Source organism: Anopheles moucheti, chromosome 2 (genome assembly GCF_943734755.1).
Source record: "Anopheles moucheti chromosome 2, idAnoMoucSN_F20_07, whole genome shotgun sequence".
In the NCBI taxonomy this organism is placed as follows: Eukaryota; Metazoa; Arthropoda; class Insecta; order Diptera; family Culicidae; genus Anopheles; species Anopheles moucheti.
In genome coordinates this window covers 78,749,594-78,769,754 of record NC_069140.1, presented here as the reverse complement: position 1 = coordinate 78,769,754, position 20,161 = coordinate 78,749,594, and the positions used below count along the sequence as shown (strand labels likewise).

Genomic DNA, 20,161 nt, shown 5'->3' with positions numbered 1-20,161 from the left:
GATAGATCCGTACCCAAGCACGTGACACACCCTTGATACACGCCGTTGTACTACGACCGTTTGGTTCAAAAACCGTAAAACAATCGTGCCCGGCGATCGCATACAGGAGATCGATCGCATCCAGCCACAGGTGATTAATGTGTGGGTCCGTAGCAATGAAATACGCCGTTCAGTGCACCTACAGTGAAAAGCTTTGTTTCGCAGTGTCAAATGTGTTCAAAATCTTTTAACGTGATCGAGCCTCAAAACGCGAAAAATCAAACAAATAAATACCTCTATCTGTTGGCCGTTCCAATGACGTGGATCGATGTAATGGCAGCAATTACTACAGACCCTTTGCTAAAAGTACAGTACAAACATCGCTCCATCTACCTTTTTCCAACCAAGCTAAGATGAGGTCGCGTTTATTGATCGTTACACTCGAAACGAAAGCGTCTTCGCGCGACTTCCCGGAACGGTGGACTGCACTTGAACCTCTTTGCGTACTATTTACCGATACCTTCTGCGCCATTTTTGTGATTGCCCGCCCGTACGTTACGCATCTTCAAATCGTGGCCATAAAGGGGGGGCCCTGGAGTACACCCGAGCGTGATTCGTCAAAGTGCGTCCGGTGCAGGAAAAAAAAAATATCTATAGCACAATTTTTTTGATAAGAAAATCACCAGTTCATGGGACTAATCTACGAATGCGCATTCCTCACGTATGCCAACGACGACGGGTGACATAACAGTTTTGCTGTTTAACAATCGGTTTCGGAATCCATCGGCTAATTTAGTTTCTTAGCGAAATATTAGTGCAATTGAGCTAATAAAAGTGTGTGCTTTCGTCCCTAACCGCCTTCCCTCACTTGCATTAGAAGCATGTGAATCATTTGTGTTGTCCCTTTTCGCGACCAACCTGATAGGATCGATAGCTGCAAACCGAATCGATTACCATCGCGCCAACCCTTGGTCCCATAGCCCATGTGTGCAGGCAAAACAATGACCCACTATTATGATTTATGTACACACACCGTACTTACATGTGCCGTGAAAGTGCAACCGATCGTAATTCTCAACGGAAGAAAAAAAATCACACAATCAGCACGCACGCGACAAATAGCATTCGATCACTGTAACAATGTGGAAGATTGTTTAACGGTCGCGGCAGGCAATCTGTAAACCGAACATGGTATTATACTTTTTAGTATGATGTTCAGGGTTATAAATGGTGAACAGGGAAGAATTTATCGATTGAATCAAAGTTTATTGAGTGCAGCAGGAAGAACGTTAGTAAGTACAGCTTGTACTCCATTTTATCCTTCGTCTTTGAAGCAATGAAACAGCAGAGAGGGCTAATGCACAAGTCTTCCATCACAACCGGTCTGTTTTCAAATCTCGAGTGTGTAATATACTCGCTACTCTCTCTCATCATGATAAGTTATGGATTTTACAATGATATGATAAACAACTACTACAGGCAGTCCCCGAAATACGCGGTTCCTCTTATACGCGGATTCGGAGATACGCGGTTTATTGGAAATTTGACAGCTGAGCAAGTTTATAGCACAAAATCTAAACAAAAGAATGAAAATTGGTCGAAAATACCTTTTTTTGTCACATAAAACATTTCTTTCTAACTTATTTTAATGTATTCTTTCTTAAAATCGCCTGATTCGGTGAAAAAATTAAGTCCAGAAGGAAATCGACTCTTTGAAGACTTTGAAGTATAAACGAAAATGGCCCCAGGATACGACTTACGCGGAAATTCGAGTTACGCGGATTTTTCCCGGATTATAGCGGTCCGCTATAATAGCGTATCTCGGGGACTGCCTGTAATTAATTTTAAACGGTACCGTACCACGTGGGTGACTCGTAATATTTCTAGAGACTCCTCGTGCGTGCCGTCACCCCAAATATGGGTGACACCCCTCTCTTGGTGCACTTTAGCATAAAGAAATAATCATTTTGCAAACCCTTTTGATACGGAAGGGAAAAACAGCTTGATTTTGTGGTGCTTAAAATGTAAATTACGAATAATTGACAAAACAGTAGTTTTAAAACTTCTATAGATAAGTGTCGTATTCTGTCTTAAGCATGCTCTGAGAGAGCTCTAATGAAGAAGAGAGGTTCTATACAAAATTTGAGTAAAAATCGCAAAAAACTTAACGGAGCTATTTAGCTCCCACTTATTATAGCCTTTTTTAACCCTTACAAACCATTTTGAACTGTCTTTTAGTTTTGTCTACTTCTTCGTCTAACCTTTCGAAATGTCCTACAGTACAAACTGTATGTAACACAGTTTTTACACCGATAGCAACAAATATCTCCGACCGAAGACCGAAAATTGATAACCGGTTTGTGACAAGATAGTAAACAAGCCTAATCTTTTAGCCAGGTTGTACTCGGTGGTTCCCTTATTTAACTAACCCCTGTTCCTTCACCTTTTATTCTACAACCCTCGTCTTCCCTACCCAAAACTTACCGCCACAGTATGGCAGGTGAAAAAAGCCATCGCCCTTCCAAACATCGATCGGCTGGTAAAATTTTGTCATAATCAGCATTGAGGTGTTACTCGGTGAGATAACGATAAAAAAAATCGGATTTGTATCGACACACACACACTCCGTGTGTTCCCACCAATAAAGATATGGAGGTTCTGATACGGCGAGCGATACGGTGTTAGAAAAGGCACAAACGCAACGTTCGCGCAGTTAGAGACCCAGCCCAAGTCTCGGTGATTTGTTGTCTAATCTTCCTGTGCCTAATAGCCTGTGGGGAAATTCATCATTCGCACAGTTTCAACATCAACTGAATGATATCTTCGTTTGGAGATTAATTTGAAACCTTCCCTCTTATTTGAATGCAGACATTCGGGTGCCCCTGTATGCAGCTTTCTGAAAGCACTCCACCATGGGTGAAACGGAACCACTGATTGTGAGCTACCAAGACAAATGGTACGATCTGACAGACTTTGCGCACAAACATCCCGGTGGGAAAAATTCTCTCACCGGTCTGCACAACAAGGACATGGCGGAGCGGTTCGAGCGTGCCCCGGGACATTCGCAGGCGGCCAAGTACCTGATGAAGGAGTACCAGCTGAACCGATCGTCCCACAATCCACAAACCAAACCGAACGGTTACTCTCTAAACGGTGCCAAAGCAACGGTGAACGGGACCGTTACGAATGGGTACAGAAATGGTGTCAAACCGACGACGAACGGATTACACGCGAATGGCGATGTAACGCACCTTACGGACGAAAGTATGGAGGTACGTCATGGCTTGTGGGTTGTAGTAATACGAGTGTTCTTATCGCCCCAGGCCCAAGTGTAACGCATGGGTGGGGTAGGCCAATTGTTTGCCGGTAGTTGAATCGTTACAATCGTCTCGTTGTACCTACCTATCATATCATCATCATCACGAGGAGTCATTGTTAACATTGCCGATTCAGTTGGATGATTCACATGCCGCTTCCTCAAGTTCACCCGATTCACACGCAATCCTTATCTAAGTACGTTGTGCTGATAAGAACGAGTCCGTTGCATAGCGAATTCGAGCAAGTGATGTCGTAATCCTCACATCCCTGTAACGTCCGATGTTCTTTTTTTTCTCTTTCGGCAGTATCTGGTGGACTGGACCAAACCGATGCTTTTCCAAATACACAAAATCGGTGACAAATATGCCGAATGGGTAAACAAACCCGTCGATCGCGAGCTACGTCTGGTCGGACCGGGCTGGGTGGAAAACATGACCAAAACACCCTGGTGGATCGTGCCCGGCTTCTGGATACCAGCCATCTGCTACATTATCGTCCAGTACGGGGCGAAAGATTTGGCCAACGGGCGGGGTTGGCACGATCCGAACCAATCGTTTGTTACGGTTGATCTGTACCTGCATCTAGTCATCGGTGCGGTGGCCTGGACACTGCTCGAGTATTCGCTGCACCGTTGGGTGTTCCATCTCGATCCAAAGGGCAATCGATTCCTGCAGACGTTCCACTTTCTGATACATGGCCAACACCACAAGGTACCGTTCGATCCGTACCGGTTAGTGTTCCCGGTGCCGCCCGCCATACTGTTGACGACCATCTTCTATCAACCCATATACTATGCGTTCCCATATCCAAGGCTTACACTAGCGGGTGGTTTAATAGGTAAGCAGACGAACAGTGCTGAAACGAAAGAAAGCGAATATTAAATAACCTTCTTTAACACTTATCTTCTTACAGGCTATCTCATATACGACATGATACATTACTATCTTCACTATGGTAGCCCATCCGGTGGCCATCTGTATCACATGAAGCGGTACCATTATTCCCATCACTTTGTCCATCACGATCAAGGTAGGGTGGGGTTTAATTTCTTTCTCCTCAACTAACTTAAAACCAAGGAGAACGCTCCTTCTCTTCAGTCTATTACATTTATATCAAATATGTTTTACACGTTGTCTGTTAAGCAATTAACTATAAATCCAGCTTAATTATTCAGCATAACTGCAAATTCAGTAACAACCCGTTTTTTTTCAATTCCTCCCCAGGCTACGGTATAAGCAGTGACATCTGGGACAAACTGTTCGGGACGCGCATTATACTAAGAAAGCTTAAGTATCTTTTAAAGTGGTAAAGCTGACAGAAAACTCTATCCGGCTTCTGGGTTCAATCCCGGTTTATTCCATCCCTGGGGATCGGGTTGTCTGCACTAAATTGGGCTGTTAATCTTTTCATAATAAAACTTGAGCAACTTTTGTCGCGGTGCATTCAAATGGGAGATACAAGTTGCATACTTAACAAACAGTGTTGTTTTGTTTTTACTTTTATTTGTGTAAATTTACCCGATTCGATTGTTTGCTTACTAAAGCTAAATTGCATATTTTAAGTACGATTTAAGATGATTCTCACAGAGTAAAATAAAATAAATTGCAACGGAAAGGAAACGTTTATCCCATTGCTTGGGAGAGCAGTAAAAGCAAGGATGGAAATGATACACATAAATAAAATATTACACTAACTTTAACGTAAAATAATTACGGGGCGTTTTCCGCATCTACTTATCACCATCTACTATTATAGCAGCCCGTGCTATGAACAAATACTTATATTGCAGTACGATCGATACCGTACGATACGATCATGCGAAACATAATTGCATGATATGCATACGGATCCGTGGAACTCGATCCATTCATGATAGATTTTCCATGTTTTTGGTTTCACTATGCTCAACAGCCAATTAGCAGCGTAAGTATATCGTATTCACTATCCAACTAATATAAATAAAGCTCTGGTACGGGCGGCCGCACAAATGCAACCGCACACTAGCTGTTGTCCACTTTGGACGTTTTTTGCGTGAGCTGTCTGAGCTGAGGAAAGGAGCTTTTGGTTTGGGTCGGATACAGCCGGATAGCGAGCTGTATGAACGGTTCGTACAGCGATGCACGCTCCATCGCATTGACCGTGTAATGCTTGATGCGTTCCCGTGCGCACCAATTGTTGGCCCGATTGAGATTGGATTCAATTAGATCGTTGTTGCTGATTTGGGGACTGCTGTGTGCGCCGCCATTGCTGTGGTGGTGGTTTCCGTTTGGCGAGTGTAGCTGTGTGCTACCACCACCTGTCGAGAGGGTGTTAATCGGTACTCCACTTGTCAAGCGCGCTTGACGGGAGTGCATGTTTGCTATCACAATAATTATCATCTGAAAAAAAAAAACAGAAGAAAAATGGTTACAGGACGGAATAAGTAACAACCCGCAAAATCCATACCTCTTTCTTCTCCTTGTACTTATCGATATCACTTTTAATTCCGGCCAGCATGTCCAGGCTGGCTGGGTCGCTCGGATCGTACACCAGTATGAACGCATCCGAAAAGAGCAGATAGTGACGGGGCAGCTGAACGTTTCCCTGCAACCCAGCAGTGTCGTAAATGCGCAGCATATCTCTGCTTCCTTTCCCAGTGTCCACGCTGGCCACGTATGTATCCTCGATCGTGCTGTGCAGCTCCTGCTAGTAACCCAAATGTAACGGATCGGAAGACTTCAATTAGCAAACACCGCGCACCTATTTACCGCTAGCCGTGACATCGATAATACTAATACGCACCGAGTCGATCGTAACGTGGCCATAGATGAGTTGTTCCAACATAGCGGTTTTTCCAACACCCTTGCCGCCACATACTACCACTTTACCGATTTTCGAAATTTTTGACGTGAGCATCGTTGCTTCAAAAACTGGGGAACTGGGATGTTGCGAAGGAAAAATGAGCCACCGTGCAGACACTTTCGGATTTCCGGAACGGATGCTTAATTATGCCTTCGCATAGTGCCCAGTCCAGTCGATGGACCCGTGTGAATCCTCAGCACAAACAACGGGATTGTTTACGCTTGAACGGGGGCGATGACTTCAAGCTGTCAAACGTGTCAAGTGCGGCTGTCAACGCGCGTTTGCTTTTCAATTGCACAAAACGCAGACTTTTGAAACAAATATAAATTAAAAAGAATATTGAACGTTTTCTTAATGATGTTAAACCTTTTTCCTTATTAATATCATTTATTTATTATACCATTATTTCCTTATTAATATCATAAGCTCATTAGTTTTCTGTGAAAAACATACAAAATGTTGAGGTAAATTACCAATTTAACAAACCCATATGCATCTCATATCATACATATGCCCCAATACTACACCAGTTGGTAAGATACGCACAAAGAAAACGATGGGTTTGGATTTACCACAGCCGAACAAACAAATCACCAACGTCCCTTTTGCTCGACCACTGTACAACAACGTAAAGTACCGACACCGGAAACGCCATGTTTGCGTTGCCGGGACAAAACGCACACTTATCATACACCGACAGGAGTGCGGCTGTCACTTGGCAACGTCGATACGTCGTGCCGTCCCGCTCGCACATCGCGATGTGTTTCCGCACGCCATAGTTGCGATCTTCTTTTGTCCGTGACCATTTTGATCACACATGTGAGTAGCAACATTCTGCCGGAGTGCGTACCGGAAAAGTGTGTAAATTATGCTGGAGACGGGTCACCGGCAGCACGAAACGATTCGGTTTGCGGTGTGGAATACGGTTCTGGTGAATGTTGGATGGTTGGCGCTATCCGTTTGGCAAAAATTAAGTGTTAAGGATGCGGATTGGTGGTGGCGGTGGTGATGATGGTGCTGATGGCTGGCGCAACAGCGGCGGCCGCAACTCTCATCCGGGGTGGTTGAAGTTGGAAAAAGCACGGTGCAATGATGATGTCCAGCTGAAAAGGAAACCCCCATTGGAAGAATAGCAGTGATTTGCCAATGGGGAACAAGTTTTATTGCGGATTTACTGCCAAACGAAAGGAGCTGACACATGGGCCTCGGGCGGCAATCCTCTTTGCCTCTGCTGTGGGTGCGGTAGCCGTATCGTCTCTCTCTCTGGTGGAAGACGTCAGTAAATGGCCTTCTTCTTGAAGCGCAGTTCGTTGCCTGGAGAATCTAACCGAAATTCAACACGGAATGGACTACCTCGGTTGCATCTTGTCCTCTGTTCCGCGGTAACACCGAGATGAAAAATATTTTTGCTCTTGACAACGCATACTCTCAAGGCGTTACGCAGCTTGCATTATTCGCAAATGCAGAATTGGTGTAAGAACGCGTTATTATCTTCAGTAGGCGATGAAAAACACTTCGCAGCCACAGAAGGAATGCTCGAATCGCTGTAAGCCATGATAAACTCCTACTGGGGTATTGTTGGGATGTAGAAAGAATCGATAATATTCGACAAACCAGAACTGTAAAACCGCGTCCGGTGTTCTGCAAAAAGAAACCTTGTGGCTAAGTGTGACCGCACTCACGCACACATGTAAGCATACTTTCCCTTAACCTTACGCGTCGTGTTCTCCCCACCAGTGTTTCTGGAAGCAACTGCCCAGGTGAAATTGCGTGGAAGGAGTGTGATGCTGAAGACACACGTTTCCTGTGTTAATTGAACTTTTGTACGATTCTGCAGGGTAAGGCTTCGCAGCTTCCTGGGGTTCCAACAATACCCCCGTGTGCGTTTCGTTGTTCAGTTCGAAGCAATAGGAAGGCCCCAAGTGTCAACAGTTGACGTGGCTACCCACTGCTGCTTCTGTGTTGCATGTCATGAAGCGTGGAGCCGGCCGGAATGCCGCAGCATAGCAATAGGAAGTGTTGGTCACCGGTGTTGGTCAGAAGGGCGGTGGGTGAAGGTGAAGTTGAATTTGTATGTGATTGTGTGCGAAATGACGAAAGCAGAGCGGAGCTAACCAGCGGTTGGCGCGACTGCAAGACGAGGAAAAGTGTGCCAATGTTTTATACCTTCTTTGTGGAGAAAAGCTTTTCATCTGGACCTTTTTGAATCCAGTTTATGAATCCACGGGCAACAAACGCGCGCGATAGATTGCGAAAAAGTGGTGCATATTTTTGGACAGCCACGCGACGAATTGCATGGAAGGGAGCATACCTTTCATTGATTCAACCCACCCCGACGTTCCGTCTCTTTCTCGCTTTTCTGCTCCGATCGTACCGTACCGTTCTCGCCCGTGTAAGGGAGCGCCTTTCGCTTTCCTTTTCTTGCTACCTGTACAGTAGGAAGGGCGTCCCGGCAAACCGTCATCGGAAGAGGGGGAATGAGGAATCCGCATTTTGACTTGGCTCTTTTTTTCACTTGTCATCCTTTCGGCTTAGCGCCGGCACGGCTCCAGAACAAATGCACGCTTAAGATATGCTCCAGTTTTTGCCAATTTATTTTGTTTTAATTTGTCAGAATTTACACACGCACACACACACATTCCTGGAAAAATTAATCTTCAAAAATCGTTCACACAGTGTATAATTAACACCGAAAGCGGTTGTTCTGCCATTGAAAAGAAGCGTGGTGTCCTTCGTTACTTTCATTGACAACTGAAGCAAAAGTGTGTTTTCGTCATCGATCAGGGAAGAATCCGCATTGCCTATGGTTCTATTGTACAACTTTACCTCATTTGAACACGGGTGACACGGCTCTATTTTTAGGTTATGTTCAACGAAGGTTCCCGTCTTCGATATCTGCTATAAAGGCAATATCGTTCTCTACCCACCCGGTCGCGGTGTGAAGGTCCCAGCACGAGCAACGTGTGCTGTGACGGAAGGTACCTCAACTAGTCGCCTACTGTGTTCTTGGCGCTGACAAGCAAGCATTCTTTAAAGAATTTTTTGTTTCGAGTAGGCTGATGAATTGCCACGGAAAGCCGGCCGCCCTTCGATATTTGCCCAGCGACCAAACATAGGATGCATTCGAATGCAAGGGCGCTAAATAGGTCTCACATGAAGCAATTGAGTGATGTATCCCTTGCCACAATAAGATCTCTTCCAGCTGGGGAGAACTTTAAAACCCTTGGCGGAAACGATACCAAACCATAGCAAACAGTTTGGTTTTTTTTGTTTCTGACGTCTTGCACAAGAAGCCGATAAGTAATCAGCAAAACAGCACCGTGTTCAATACGTTTCCATCTGCCACTGATAAGAGCAAGGGCATGATGGTAGTGGTGCCGTTACGGCATCGGATCCAAGTAGTCAAGGGAGTTGTAACAAAAACGAAAACGTGTCATCTCGCATGTGGAGTATACACACGTCAACAGTACAACATGTACTAATGATGTGATCCTGTGAATTTGACAGCTGGTAATCGAAACGCTGGGTATGTCCTTAGAATGACACCAGACAATTCAGAGTCCAGAGTCCTATTAGGTCATCCACATGGACAGAGAGAAGGTGTCATAGGGATAAAAATTGAGATGTAGTGGTGGTGTAGATGCATCCGTCAGAATGGCTGGCTTTTGGTAGACGAGAAGCGATTTAGAGGACTCCTGTAGCAGATCAAAATCACGAAGCACCGTATAAGGAAGGAAAAGTTATAATACTTGTTTATGTAGGTATTGCGGAATTGGTTGTGTTTATCTCAAGACACGATCTGTATGAAATCTTATCCGGACTGTCTTTCCAGCTACGTGATAATAAGTCTTGTAGGTCAGAAAATTCAGGTATGACCTAGCAGGTCGTTACGCCAGAGAGCGTAGGTTATAACCTATAGCATAGATGCCATGTGGTCTTTATTTGGTAGTTGTGGAGGTACCTTAATGGAATTGCAAATTTTAATTCAAGTAAAAATATATATTTTTTACTTATGCTATAAATGAAAATGTTAGAATTTATTTGGACGAATCGTATTTTTTGTTTCGAACAAAAATAGAATCAAAATGATGATGATGAAATATTGTTTGCAAACAATAGCATCACGGAAGTATCTTTTTCGCATGATGCAATAAAGTCATACACATGTTAATCTGCACAGTTTATCGCACCATAATTGCTCTCGTGCGCGCACTCTTGATTTCGGGAGTGCCCCGGACGCTTCATACAAACGGTGTGCTACCGCGTGCAAATCACGCGTCAAAAGCGTCGCTTTACCCCTGAGTGCATTCAGGGCAAATTTGCAAGAATTTTGTGCAAGGAGAAGAAACATCGACGGAGATGTGTATTGTGTGTGTCCTTGACTCGCGCACTGCCAAACTGCTCTGTAATCGTGTAGCGTGGAAAGGTAAGGGCAGGGCAGAGGCAGTACAGTATGAACGATCTTAAATTTGCAACGCATTATTGATTTCATATGATGATGGAACTCTCCGACCGCATATGTTCCGCGGCACAAGCTTATTGAGAAAAATATGGAGGGTTCCGGCTGGTCGGCAACTAGTGTAGTGTCTATTGTCAACGCGAACAGTACTAGCTTGTCGGTTAGTCTGTGATAACGCTGCTCGTTTTGGTATCCGCCACACACTGTCACTTAGAAAACCACAAATCCACAGTTTTCCCGACAAACCGAATCGTTTTTCAATCGTGCAACAATCCTGTCGGTGGTAAACCCGTCTTTCCGGGCCGGACGCTTGCGCTCGATGCTTGGACAGTACTTTTTATTAATCGTTTCTCTATATTCTATCATCCCTTAATAAAAACACAGCGTAAGCAAGATCTTTTACAGATCCATCAGATAACCCGTGCATATACAACTGCATTGTTTGTATATCCAGCATCTGGAGGACCGCCAAGAGGATCGTTTGCCTACTGTCGTGTGAATACAAAGCAGTCGCTTTCGGAACACACTCTGGGAATACTACAGCCCTGTTCGTGGTACGTAATATCAAAAACCCCCAACCAAACCGGAACAACGTGTTTGATAACATTTTGTTTTTGCTTTGCAGCAGACCACTACATCCGCTTGCTTTTCGTAACGCACCTCGGAAACCACCCTACCCCAAATCAAAATGACTGAAATGGAGGACACTCACTTCGAAACCGCCGATTCCGGCGCATCCCAGACGTTCCCGATGCAGTGTTCCGCGCTGCGTAAAAATGGTCACGTAATGTTGAAGGGACGACCCTGCAAGATCGTTGAAATGTCAACATCCAAGACCGGCAAGCACGGTCACGCTAAAGTCCATATGGTTGGAATTGACATCTTCACGGGCAAGAAGTATGGAATATTTATTGCGTCTCTCCAAATATTATATAAAGTCTAATTCGATGAATTTCTCTCACCCCCGTCAGATACGAGGATATTTGTCCGTCAACACATAACATGGACGTCCCAAATGTCAAGCGCGAGGACTATCAGCTGACAGATATTGACGATGGCTTCCTTGTGCTAATGAGCGACAACGGTGACCTGCGTGAAGATCTGAAGATTCCGGAAGGTGAATTGGGTACCCAGCTGCGTGCGGAGTTTGATTCCGGCAAAGAGATTGTTGTACGTATTCCGTCGAGTGCTGCTGCGCGAGTGCCTTGCAGCAAGAAATTATAAATGGATCTAGGAATGGAAAACAAAACATTAAACATATTTTAACATTTTCCTTTCTAGTGCACCGTCTTGAAATCATGTGGCGAAGAGACTGTGATTGCCATTAAAAACAACACCTCAGGTGATAAAAACTAATACTTCGTTGCCTATCAAAACTATCGACGCAAGAGAGGAGAAACACAGCAAAAGGATATAATCAGCAACATCAGCAGCCGCCACAGTGACAAAACAGTAATAATTGGCGGTAGCAGTAGCAACAGCAGCAACAGAAGAAGCATTTTACAGCACATACTACTACCAGCAGTACTACAGAAACTACTACTACTCCTCTTGCACCCAGCAAGAACATCAAAATTCGCCACCAACTGCAGCTAGAATAAAAAAAAAACAAACAAACAAACAAAATCATATTAGCATACCATCTTCTGAGGTTTAATAATAAAAACAAAAAAAATATAACACAACAAGCGAGAAAAAAGGAAGAGAAAAAAGGCGGCACAGAAATTGTGAAACATGAAACAATGCGGTAACAGTAAGAAAAGATATTGCATGATGGCACAACAACACACCGTGCTGCACCGTTGAAAAAATATAACATCAATCTGTACACAAATGGGGAAGAAAACCATTCAAAAACGAAAGTGAGAGAGAGAGAGAAAAAAAGAAGCATTATTTCTTTAAGCGCAAACAAATCACATGACGAGAAAGTAAGAATTATCGGAAGGATCTTCGGAGATTCGTGTAGGTATGTGCAGCTCGAAGAAGCAGGAAGAGGAACAGTTGAAGGAAAGGTGGAACGTTACTCTGCAAAACCCGATCCTCTTTACTGTTCCTTGATTTCGAGATTGCTTCAGTAATATTTTGTTGGTGCGCAGCGATAATCGATACCATTAATGCATTTTTTTTGTTTATTAACTTCAACTAGATCACAGAAAGAGAGCGTGTATTTGATACGACAGGAAAGCAGACTATATCCATTCGTTCCATTCGCTTCCTCCTTTGTTCCCCGCAGAAGTGAAGGGCACGCGCCACGAGAAACGAGAAGAATGGTGTATAGTTAGAAAGAACTTAAATCCGTACAGCCATTGGGAGAACACACGATTAAGTCTTTTGTAATCCCGATCTCTCTGGGCACAGTGCTGGTACACCCGAAATGTGCAATTACACACGAGATCGATACGTTAACGGGCCGCGGCTTATACTACGTACGTGCGGGACATGGTCTACGTTACATGAACTGCTTTCGAGGCAACGAAAAGCGCTCCTGTGCATCATCTCGCACGCGCACACACATACACTGCTTCCCAGGTATTCGTACAGGGTCAATACCGTTGGAGCTTCGGTGCGAATCGTATCAAAACAACAGGGCCTCTTTGGAGTAGAGATAGTTATATAGTGGAGTGAATCTAATGAAGGGTCGAAAGATTGCGAATAATTAAGGGATGGTACTTGAAGATGTAATTACGACTAATTATGGTATGGAAAGCCTTTTTGTTTTCGTTTGAGACAAAGATAGTAGGAGAGGGATTGCGTATTTTTTCTTCTTTTGTTTCATTTCTATTTGTGTTAATACAAAACACTTGTTTTCCTTTCGCTAAACAATCAATTTTTTCTATTTTTTGCGTTAGCAAAGAATCGCTCTATGTGCTACAAACAATCATTTATAGGTAAACTTTTTTTATTTTCACCATGATCACCACCATCACGTCGCGCTAATAAAGCAAAGGCGTCCGATGCACTTTGTGCCGATTTTGTCGTGCCCCCTGCAGGGCTGAAAGGCATCGAGTCGAAAAAGTGTTCGACGGTGACGCGCTTGATGTGTGCTAAGCGTGCTTTATGCAAACTACTAAGTATCATCGAAGCTAACGATCACTTAACAATTGGAAGAAATTAATCTTACACTAAAAACTAACTATAGCAAAAAAATGAAAAAAGAAAGTGTTCGAAGAACCAACGTTTTTTTTTTGCGCAAGGAAACATAGAAAGACACCAATACGAAACAATAGAAACAAAATCGGAACGATCGTATGACAAAAAAGCACCCCTCCTCATGTCAACACACGAAGAGGCGAAAGAGAAATGCAAAGATATTCACAGATATGCACGCGCGCGCATTACAAAATAATTTGAATGTTACACAGCGATGCTCTTGTTTGTTACGCGAATAATAATTATGTGCAGGAATTATGGTGAAAAACAAAACAAAAACAACCAGAAGCGCAAGAAAGAACCAAGAAATTAATGAAATAAAAGAAAAATTAAAAAAAAGGAAAATAACCCCCCCAAATCACACAGCGGAATAATAACGGTGAAGCAATGGAATTTTTTCCAATTCGTAATAGTGTGTGTGTGTGTGTAAAATGTATGTGTATCGTGTGTGCGTGTAGTACGTGTGCGAGTGTGGGCTTGTGTATGTATGTGGAGATCATCAAAAATAGATGAAAATTGGTTCGTTTGGGGAAAAACGGGGAAAATGTGTTTTTCCGCCATTAGATTAAAGGAATGGAAAACGGTTGTTAGGAACAAAAGAAGGAAAAAAAACAGATCAGTAAGTAAATGATTAAAAAAAATGGTCAGAACTTTCAGAACGAGCAGCAGCGCGCAAGATCTATGCAATGAATTACATGCCCGATGCACCCGACCCCCCCCCCCCCCCCCACTTATTCGTCTCGGTAAGAAAATGTTCTAAAATGGAACACAAAAATAAACGATTGAATCCACCACTTTCTTCTAGTAATGTTCTCCTTCTTTTCGTAGCTTTGTTGAACGAATTCCACGGAGGAGATGAAACAAACCCGCAAGCGGGTGCATAGATAAGTGCATGGGAGTATTACGAAAGCAAAAGCCGCACACACAAGCGATATTGGAAAATGGAAGAAAAGGAACTCACGTTGGAAAATTAGAACACTTTCATGGCTTTAAGTGCAGTGAGACGATAACTAACAACAAACAAACCCACAACACAACGGTCGAAACTTAGTGTGATGTTTGGAATGAATGGATAAATGTGTATGCATCAAAAAAATTTTTACGTTTAAAATCGCACCAAACGACCCCGATCGCCCGTTCGATTTCGATAAACACTATCAACTCTATCGCAATTTTATATTGCTATACTATCTCTGTTGCAAATGGGTGGTTTTCTTCGGTTTGCAGCAAACTAAGTTACTTACTCAATCGGTTTTGATCTCACACAAGCGCGCTCGCATTAAAGATTTAAAAACCCATTGCCCAGAGGTGCAACGGGGGCGCAAAGGAAAACACATGAATCAAAGATTACTATTAAACGTAAAGCAGTATAAAAACAAAACAAAACACAACATTAATAGGATAAAGTATAACAAATGAACAAACAAAACAGCAACAAAACAAATGATGAAAGTAAGAGGAAATGCTGATCGTGGTGACTAGGAAAACAAAACTAAAACAATGAATGAATGGTAAGCGTAAATTGTGAGCATACGGTGGAGTGATGGATGATCGTTTTGCGGGGGTAGAAAATTCAGTGCACTAAAGCAAAGCTATAATCTCTGCGCTCGGATCGATAGATAGGGTGAGAAATTAAAAATTAGGCTGACGCTGAAGAAAGAGCCGATATAATGCCACCACACAAGAGCCGATATGGGAAACAGAATGCAAAAACAAAAACCCCAGACAGAGATGATCGTGTGCCGCGACAAGACTATAGGAAAGTGAACATAAAATGCTAAAATATATATGTATATGGTATAAAAAAACGAATAGAATGAAACAAATAGTAGCAGTGTAAGAAATTTCCGTTTAGAGAGCAATTTTCATTCTCTGTTCATACTTTTCTTTTTGTTATTTGATAACATACACCATTCATAAACGAAATAACAGGCGGGCTGATAATTGTTTGGCCTATGACAGTAAAACACTTTTTTTTGGCCAAATTATTTTTTTGTATTCAACATACGTCCCTTCAAGGGCGATACACCAATTATAGCGGTCTTTAAATTTTTCGATACCCTTTTTGTAGTAGTATTTGTCCACTGCCTCAAAAAAGGCCTTTATTTCGACGATCATCTCTTCATCCGACGAAAATTTCTGCTCAGAGGACATCTTTTTGGGATCTAAGAATAGGAATTAGTCACTGAGAGCCAGATCTACCAAAAACGGTGGGTGGCGAAGCATTTCGTGGCCTAATTCATTAATTTTTGCCATTGTTTTCACTGATTTGTTGCACGGTGCGTTGTCTTGACGAAACAAAACTTTTTTTTCTTCAAATGCGGCCGTTTTTTGGCGATTTCGTCCTTCAATCGCTCCAAAAATTTGATGTAATAGTCGCTGTTAATGGTTTTTTTTTTCTCAAGATAGATTATTAAGATTATTTCTCGCAAATCCCAAAAAACTGACGCCATAACCTTGCCAGCTGATTGTTGCGTTTTCCCCCGCTTTGGAGCAAATTCATCGCGTCCAGTCCACTCGAATGACTGTCTATTGGACTTTGGAATGAAGTGGAGAAGCCAACACTCATCCACAGTAACATACTGACACAAAAACTCGGATTTATTTCGCTTAAACAGCTCCAAACTCTGCTCCGAATCATCAACTTGTTGTTGTTTTTGGTCAAATGTGAGCTCGCGCGGCAGCCATTTTGCACAGAGCTATTGCATATCCAAATACTCGTGAACGATATGTCCAACACGTTCCTTAGACATCTTTAGGGTGTCAGCTTTCTCGATCAGCTTCACATTATGGGTGTTCTTAATAATTTTGTGATTTTTTTTAATGTTTTCGTCAGTAACCACCTCTTTTGGGCGTCCACTGTGTTCACCATCTTAAGTGCTCATTTTACCACTTTTAAATTTAGCATACCAATATCTGATGGTTGATTTTGGTAGAGCAGTGTCCAAAGACTCTTCATCAAACCAATTTTTGGCTTTAACTATATGTTTCCCCTTCAAAAAGCAATATTTTATCATCACGCGAAATTCCTTCTTTTCCATGATTACTCAAAACACAAAAGTTGCGTCACACAAAATGCTCTAGCTCATTAGGTTGTGGCCCGAGTGCTGTCAAATTTGGACAGAATTCCTTTGAAGGTTGGTACAAACGAAATATGATATGGATAAAAATCTTCTAGCGCGATAAATGTGTTAGGCCAAACAATTATCAGCCCACCTGTTAGTAAAACTAGAGAGCAGAATTATTTTATTGTTACAATTATCATTTATCCTACATCTTTAACATCAGCACACAGGTTTGTTTTAAGACTCGTTAATGCATTTCAAAGGAAATAAAAACAAACAACATACAGCTCATGCAAACAATTGGCAATTTCACTGACACTGACACAAACACAAACAAAAAGAAACTAAACGAAACAATAATTGTAACAGAAAATGGATAAGAGAAGAAGCAAAAACAAACAAACAATTATAAATGCTAACAATACAGAATACAACGCGAAAGAAAAAAACACACACACACAAAAACACAACTAATATTAAGAAAGCCCATATTTGTCACCCGCCCCTCTCCCCCCAAAAAAATACAAGTGGAAATGGTAGAACATACAGGAGCAAATAAAATTTGTAAAAGATGTAAGAATATCCAAAAACCAAAAAAAAACTAGCCAAAAACTAATTGGAAGCAAAATAGTGGAGCAAACAAACAAACAAAAAAAGGATAAAAAAATACAAGACTCCAAGAAAAAAAGAATCGCAAACATAATATTGGGAGAGACAAATACAAAACTACATGAAAAAAATTGGATCAAACACTGAGGTGAGCAGTTGATAATTGATAATTTGTGGTGGAAGGCAAAGAACGCGGATTGGCAGGGGAGGTTATGAAGCTTAAAGCATTAATCCTATACCAGCTCAATGCGCGCAGGGTACGGAAATTAGGGAACGAAAAAGCAAAATGTTATAGAAAAATACTATAAACAAGAAAACGGGAGAAGACGCCTATAAGCGAAACACTCTCGAGCCAGCCAAACCACAGTTTAGAATGAACGGGAAGCAGTAACGAGTGTTGAATGGGGAAAAGTACACACCTATGAGCAAAACTTGGAAAAAGGATAGGCGGCCCATGAAACCGACAACCCATGAATGTAAAACCCCCCCTGGAGCATACTAATGAGATAACAAAAGAGCAGAAACAAACGGAAGAAACGATACAAAGGAAAAATAAAACCAATCGCTCTCAAAACGACCAACAGCCGAACGTTATAAACGCACACTTTACTTTCTTCTGGTTAGCTGCTAGATCTACTTCGCGGTGCTCTATAAACACAGGACTACTTCCAACTCACGGTCATGGCCCTCATGGACCCTCAACCAATCTCATATCCCATCAGCGGCGGATCAAACGGTAGGCGAAGTAGGCGGTCGCCTAGGGCCTCGCCGTGTTGGGGGCCCCAAAAAATGTGTGTAGTAGTTGTATACATAGGCTCCCTCTCCTTATGCTAGAGGGGGCCCCGAAGGGTACCACAAGAGGCCCCTGGCGAAATTTGAAGTTGGGACAAAATGCCCCGGAATCGGCCTGTTTTGTTACTTGTGATACCATTCAAACGCATTGGAGTGTTTTGTCATCTGCAACAGCGGTATTGATAAAGCCGATAGTTTAAACAGCATAGCTTACAGCAATTGCAAGCGCGAGGCAAGCACTGCAATGGTCGATCAGTATCTCTAACAGTAAACCAACTGGTGATCGTCAAAGAAGACGACATGCATCCTTCCTTGTGGGCAATGTGGGCGTATTATTTCGGTTCATCCTGGCAATGACGGAACAGTTCGCGTAGTGATGCTGCGCACAGCATCCGGTAAACACGTCGTACGCGCAGCAAACCGGTTGGTAATGTTACCTAATCCAAATGTGCTCAGCAATTTGGATAAGAAGATTGGCACTGGCACTGAATAGCATGCAGCAACTAACCATGTTTACGTTTATTTACTTTCATAGTTATATAAACTCATAGTTTATAGTTATATAGTTCATAGTTATATATACCCAAAAATTCAATTTCTTTGGTGGCCGCAATGTGAGAATTAAGGTTTATAAAAGAACATTCCTTCCGCATTCCTATCAAACGCATTAGAGTGAAGGGGGAAAAGGCAAAACGGATCCCGCATCTCTTTCGTATTTTGCGCCGATCCGTCCGTCGAAATCGCTTCAGAAACGATGGAAATTTTGGTTTCTGACACCAAGAGAGCATGATCAACGAAGAGGTAGCACAAATTTCCGTACCAGACGGTGGCATTTCATCTAGCTGTACCTTTCCCTCTACCGATCATAGCGCTTGATCCGTCAACTGATCTTTCATCTCTCTCTGTTCGTCCAAACAGCACAGCGCGTACCATAACTGTACACAAGTTTATTTTTATGGAAATAACAAAGTGGAGTATTTATGGAATATATTTATGAATGGAATCCTTTAAAACCCTCGGACATTCCATGACGAAAAGAGATATAATTATTGCGAAATAACCGAAAAAAAACACTAAATAATGTCTTCGGAAATAGTGGCACTCCATGTTTCCTACTCTTAATGATTAAAAAACTGAAGTGCTGTGCAGTTATGAGACGCACTGTAAGAACTGGATGGATGAAACGAGACGGAGGATTCTCCCCATAGTACCTGAGCTATTTACTCTACCGATCGCTCTCCCTTGTTTGATAGTATGTGTAACTAATAGCCAATCATAGAAGATCTTTAATTGATCAATAGCGTCACAGTGACTGATAATGTGAGTATGCAATATCAATATGTTATGTACAAACATGGCGGATCCTTGAGCGGATCAAACTGATGTTATCTCCTTTCGTGGATGCTCTCTTGGTGTCAGAAATCACAAAAACGGTCGCTTTTGGCGTGTCCGATCGCATGCGCGGAGAGACTTCGACGAAAGGACAAGCGCTTACAAATAATATGCAATGACGACTGAGATGACCATGCACTCTTCTAGCTCTTATAAGCTGGACACTAAACACTTACGGTGATTAATTCTTTCCATTTTGCTCTCTGTTGTACCCCCAAAAAAGATTGTCATCGAGAAGAAGAATAACCATGTGGGAATGTGGGAGGCAAACCATACCGCGAGTCAATCAGCTGATATATATGATATGTGATATTAACATCTATTGTACTGCTCTTTATCCGTATCGTCGTATGCTGAGCGGTGTCCACGTCCTTCGGGCACCGGCACAGCTCAGCTCGTCGGTATATTCATGCAAAATATATACTCGGTACATAACCGCATACAATTATGAGGCGCGATCGGCATCTGCTGGTGGCGACGCTTTTCTTCTAAACGCTTTTACGTACGCACGTGTTTATATGAAGTATTTTGTGGACAGTGTTTTTGTGTGTTTATT

The 20,161-nt window shown here is 42.6% G+C and overlaps 3 protein-coding genes across 7 annotated transcripts; 2 read left to right on the top strand and 1 right to left on the bottom strand.

Annotated features, from left to right (window-relative positions):
• LOC128309782 (uncharacterized) lies at nt 1-4,792 on the top strand. Its single transcript, XM_053046251.1, has 5 exons — nt 1-130; nt 2,848-3,251; nt 3,603-4,134; nt 4,210-4,326; nt 4,521-4,792. Exons 2-5 carry the CDS (start codon nt 2,892-2,894, stop codon nt 4,604-4,606), a joined length of 1,095 nt encoding a protein of 364 aa, XP_052902211.1. The 5' UTR covers nt 1-130; nt 2,848-2,891; the 3' UTR covers nt 4,607-4,792.
• Nucleotides 4,793-4,808: 16 nt separating this feature from the next.
• On the bottom strand, nt 4,809-6,306 carry LOC128309783 (NF-kappa-B inhibitor-interacting Ras-like protein). 3 transcript variants are annotated; one of them, XM_053046254.1, is made up of 4 exons: nt 6,079-6,306; nt 5,743-5,979; nt 5,635-5,675; nt 4,809-5,511 (listed from the first exon to the last, which is right to left on the bottom strand). In XM_053046254.1, the coding sequence occupies exons 1-4, from the start codon at nt 6,190-6,192 to the stop codon at nt 5,298-5,300; spliced, it is 606 nt and encodes a 201-aa protein (XP_052902214.1). In that variant the 5' UTR covers nt 6,193-6,306; the 3' UTR covers nt 4,809-5,297. The 3 variants fall into 3 exon arrangements, with proteins under 3 accessions (XP_052902214.1, XP_052902212.1, XP_052902213.1); XM_053046252.1 differs by having other exon boundaries at nt 4,809-5,675; nt 5,743-5,982; XM_053046253.1 differs by having other exon boundaries at nt 4,809-5,675.
• A 519-nt stretch (nt 6,307-6,825) lies between these two features.
• LOC128299579 (eukaryotic translation initiation factor 5A) lies at nt 6,826-12,247 on the top strand. Of its 3 annotated transcripts, none has more exons than XM_053035583.1 (5): nt 6,826-6,957; nt 10,982-11,151; nt 11,226-11,494; nt 11,569-11,767; nt 11,879-12,247. In XM_053035583.1, the coding sequence occupies exons 3-5, from the start codon at nt 11,286-11,288 to the stop codon at nt 11,951-11,953; spliced, it is 483 nt and encodes a 160-aa protein (XP_052891543.1). In that variant the 5' UTR covers nt 6,826-6,957; nt 10,982-11,151; nt 11,226-11,285; the 3' UTR covers nt 11,954-12,247. The 3 variants fall into 3 exon arrangements, with proteins under 3 accessions (XP_052891543.1, XP_052891542.1, XP_052891544.1); XM_053035582.1 differs by having other exon boundaries at nt 11,223-11,494; XM_053035584.1 differs by lacking the exon at nt 6,826-6,957 and adding an exon at nt 6,972-6,995 and having other exon boundaries at nt 11,223-11,494.
• Nucleotides 12,248-20,161: the final 7,914 nt, after the last annotated feature.

Bases quoted from the DNA above. Each gene is read 5' to 3' on its own strand.
- LOC128309783 (XM_053046252.1), bottom strand. From the start codon at position 6,192: ATGCTCACGTCAAAAATTTCGAAAATCGGTAAAGTGGTAGTATGTGGC. The intron at 5,983-6,078 runs GTGCGTATTAGT...TTGGGTTACTAG, and splicing joins GCCACGTTACGATCGACTCG to CAGGAGCTGCACAGCACGAT. The intron at 5,676-5,742 runs GTATGGATTTTG...TTTTTTTTTCAG, and splicing joins AGTACAAGGAGAAGAAAGAG to ATGATAATTATTGTGATAGC.
- LOC128299579 (XM_053035583.1), top strand. From the start codon at position 11,286: ATGACTGAAATGGAGGACACTCACTTCGAAACCGCCGATTCCGGCGCA. The intron at 11,495-11,568 runs GTATGGAATATT...CACCCCCGTCAG, and splicing joins GACATCTTCACGGGCAAGAA to ATACGAGGATATTTGTCCGT. The intron at 11,768-11,878 runs GTACGTATTCCG...TTTCCTTTCTAG, and splicing joins ATTCCGGCAAAGAGATTGTT to TGCACCGTCTTGAAATCATG.
- LOC128309782 (XM_053046251.1), top strand. From the start codon at position 2,892: ATGGGTGAAACGGAACCACTGATTGTGAGCTACCAAGACAAATGGTAC. The intron at 4,135-4,209 runs GTAAGCAGACGA...ATCTTCTTACAG, and splicing joins ACTAGCGGGTGGTTTAATAG to GCTATCTCATATACGACATG. The intron at 4,327-4,520 runs GTAGGGTGGGGT...ATTCCTCCCCAG, and splicing joins CTTTGTCCATCACGATCAAG to GCTACGGTATAAGCAGTGAC.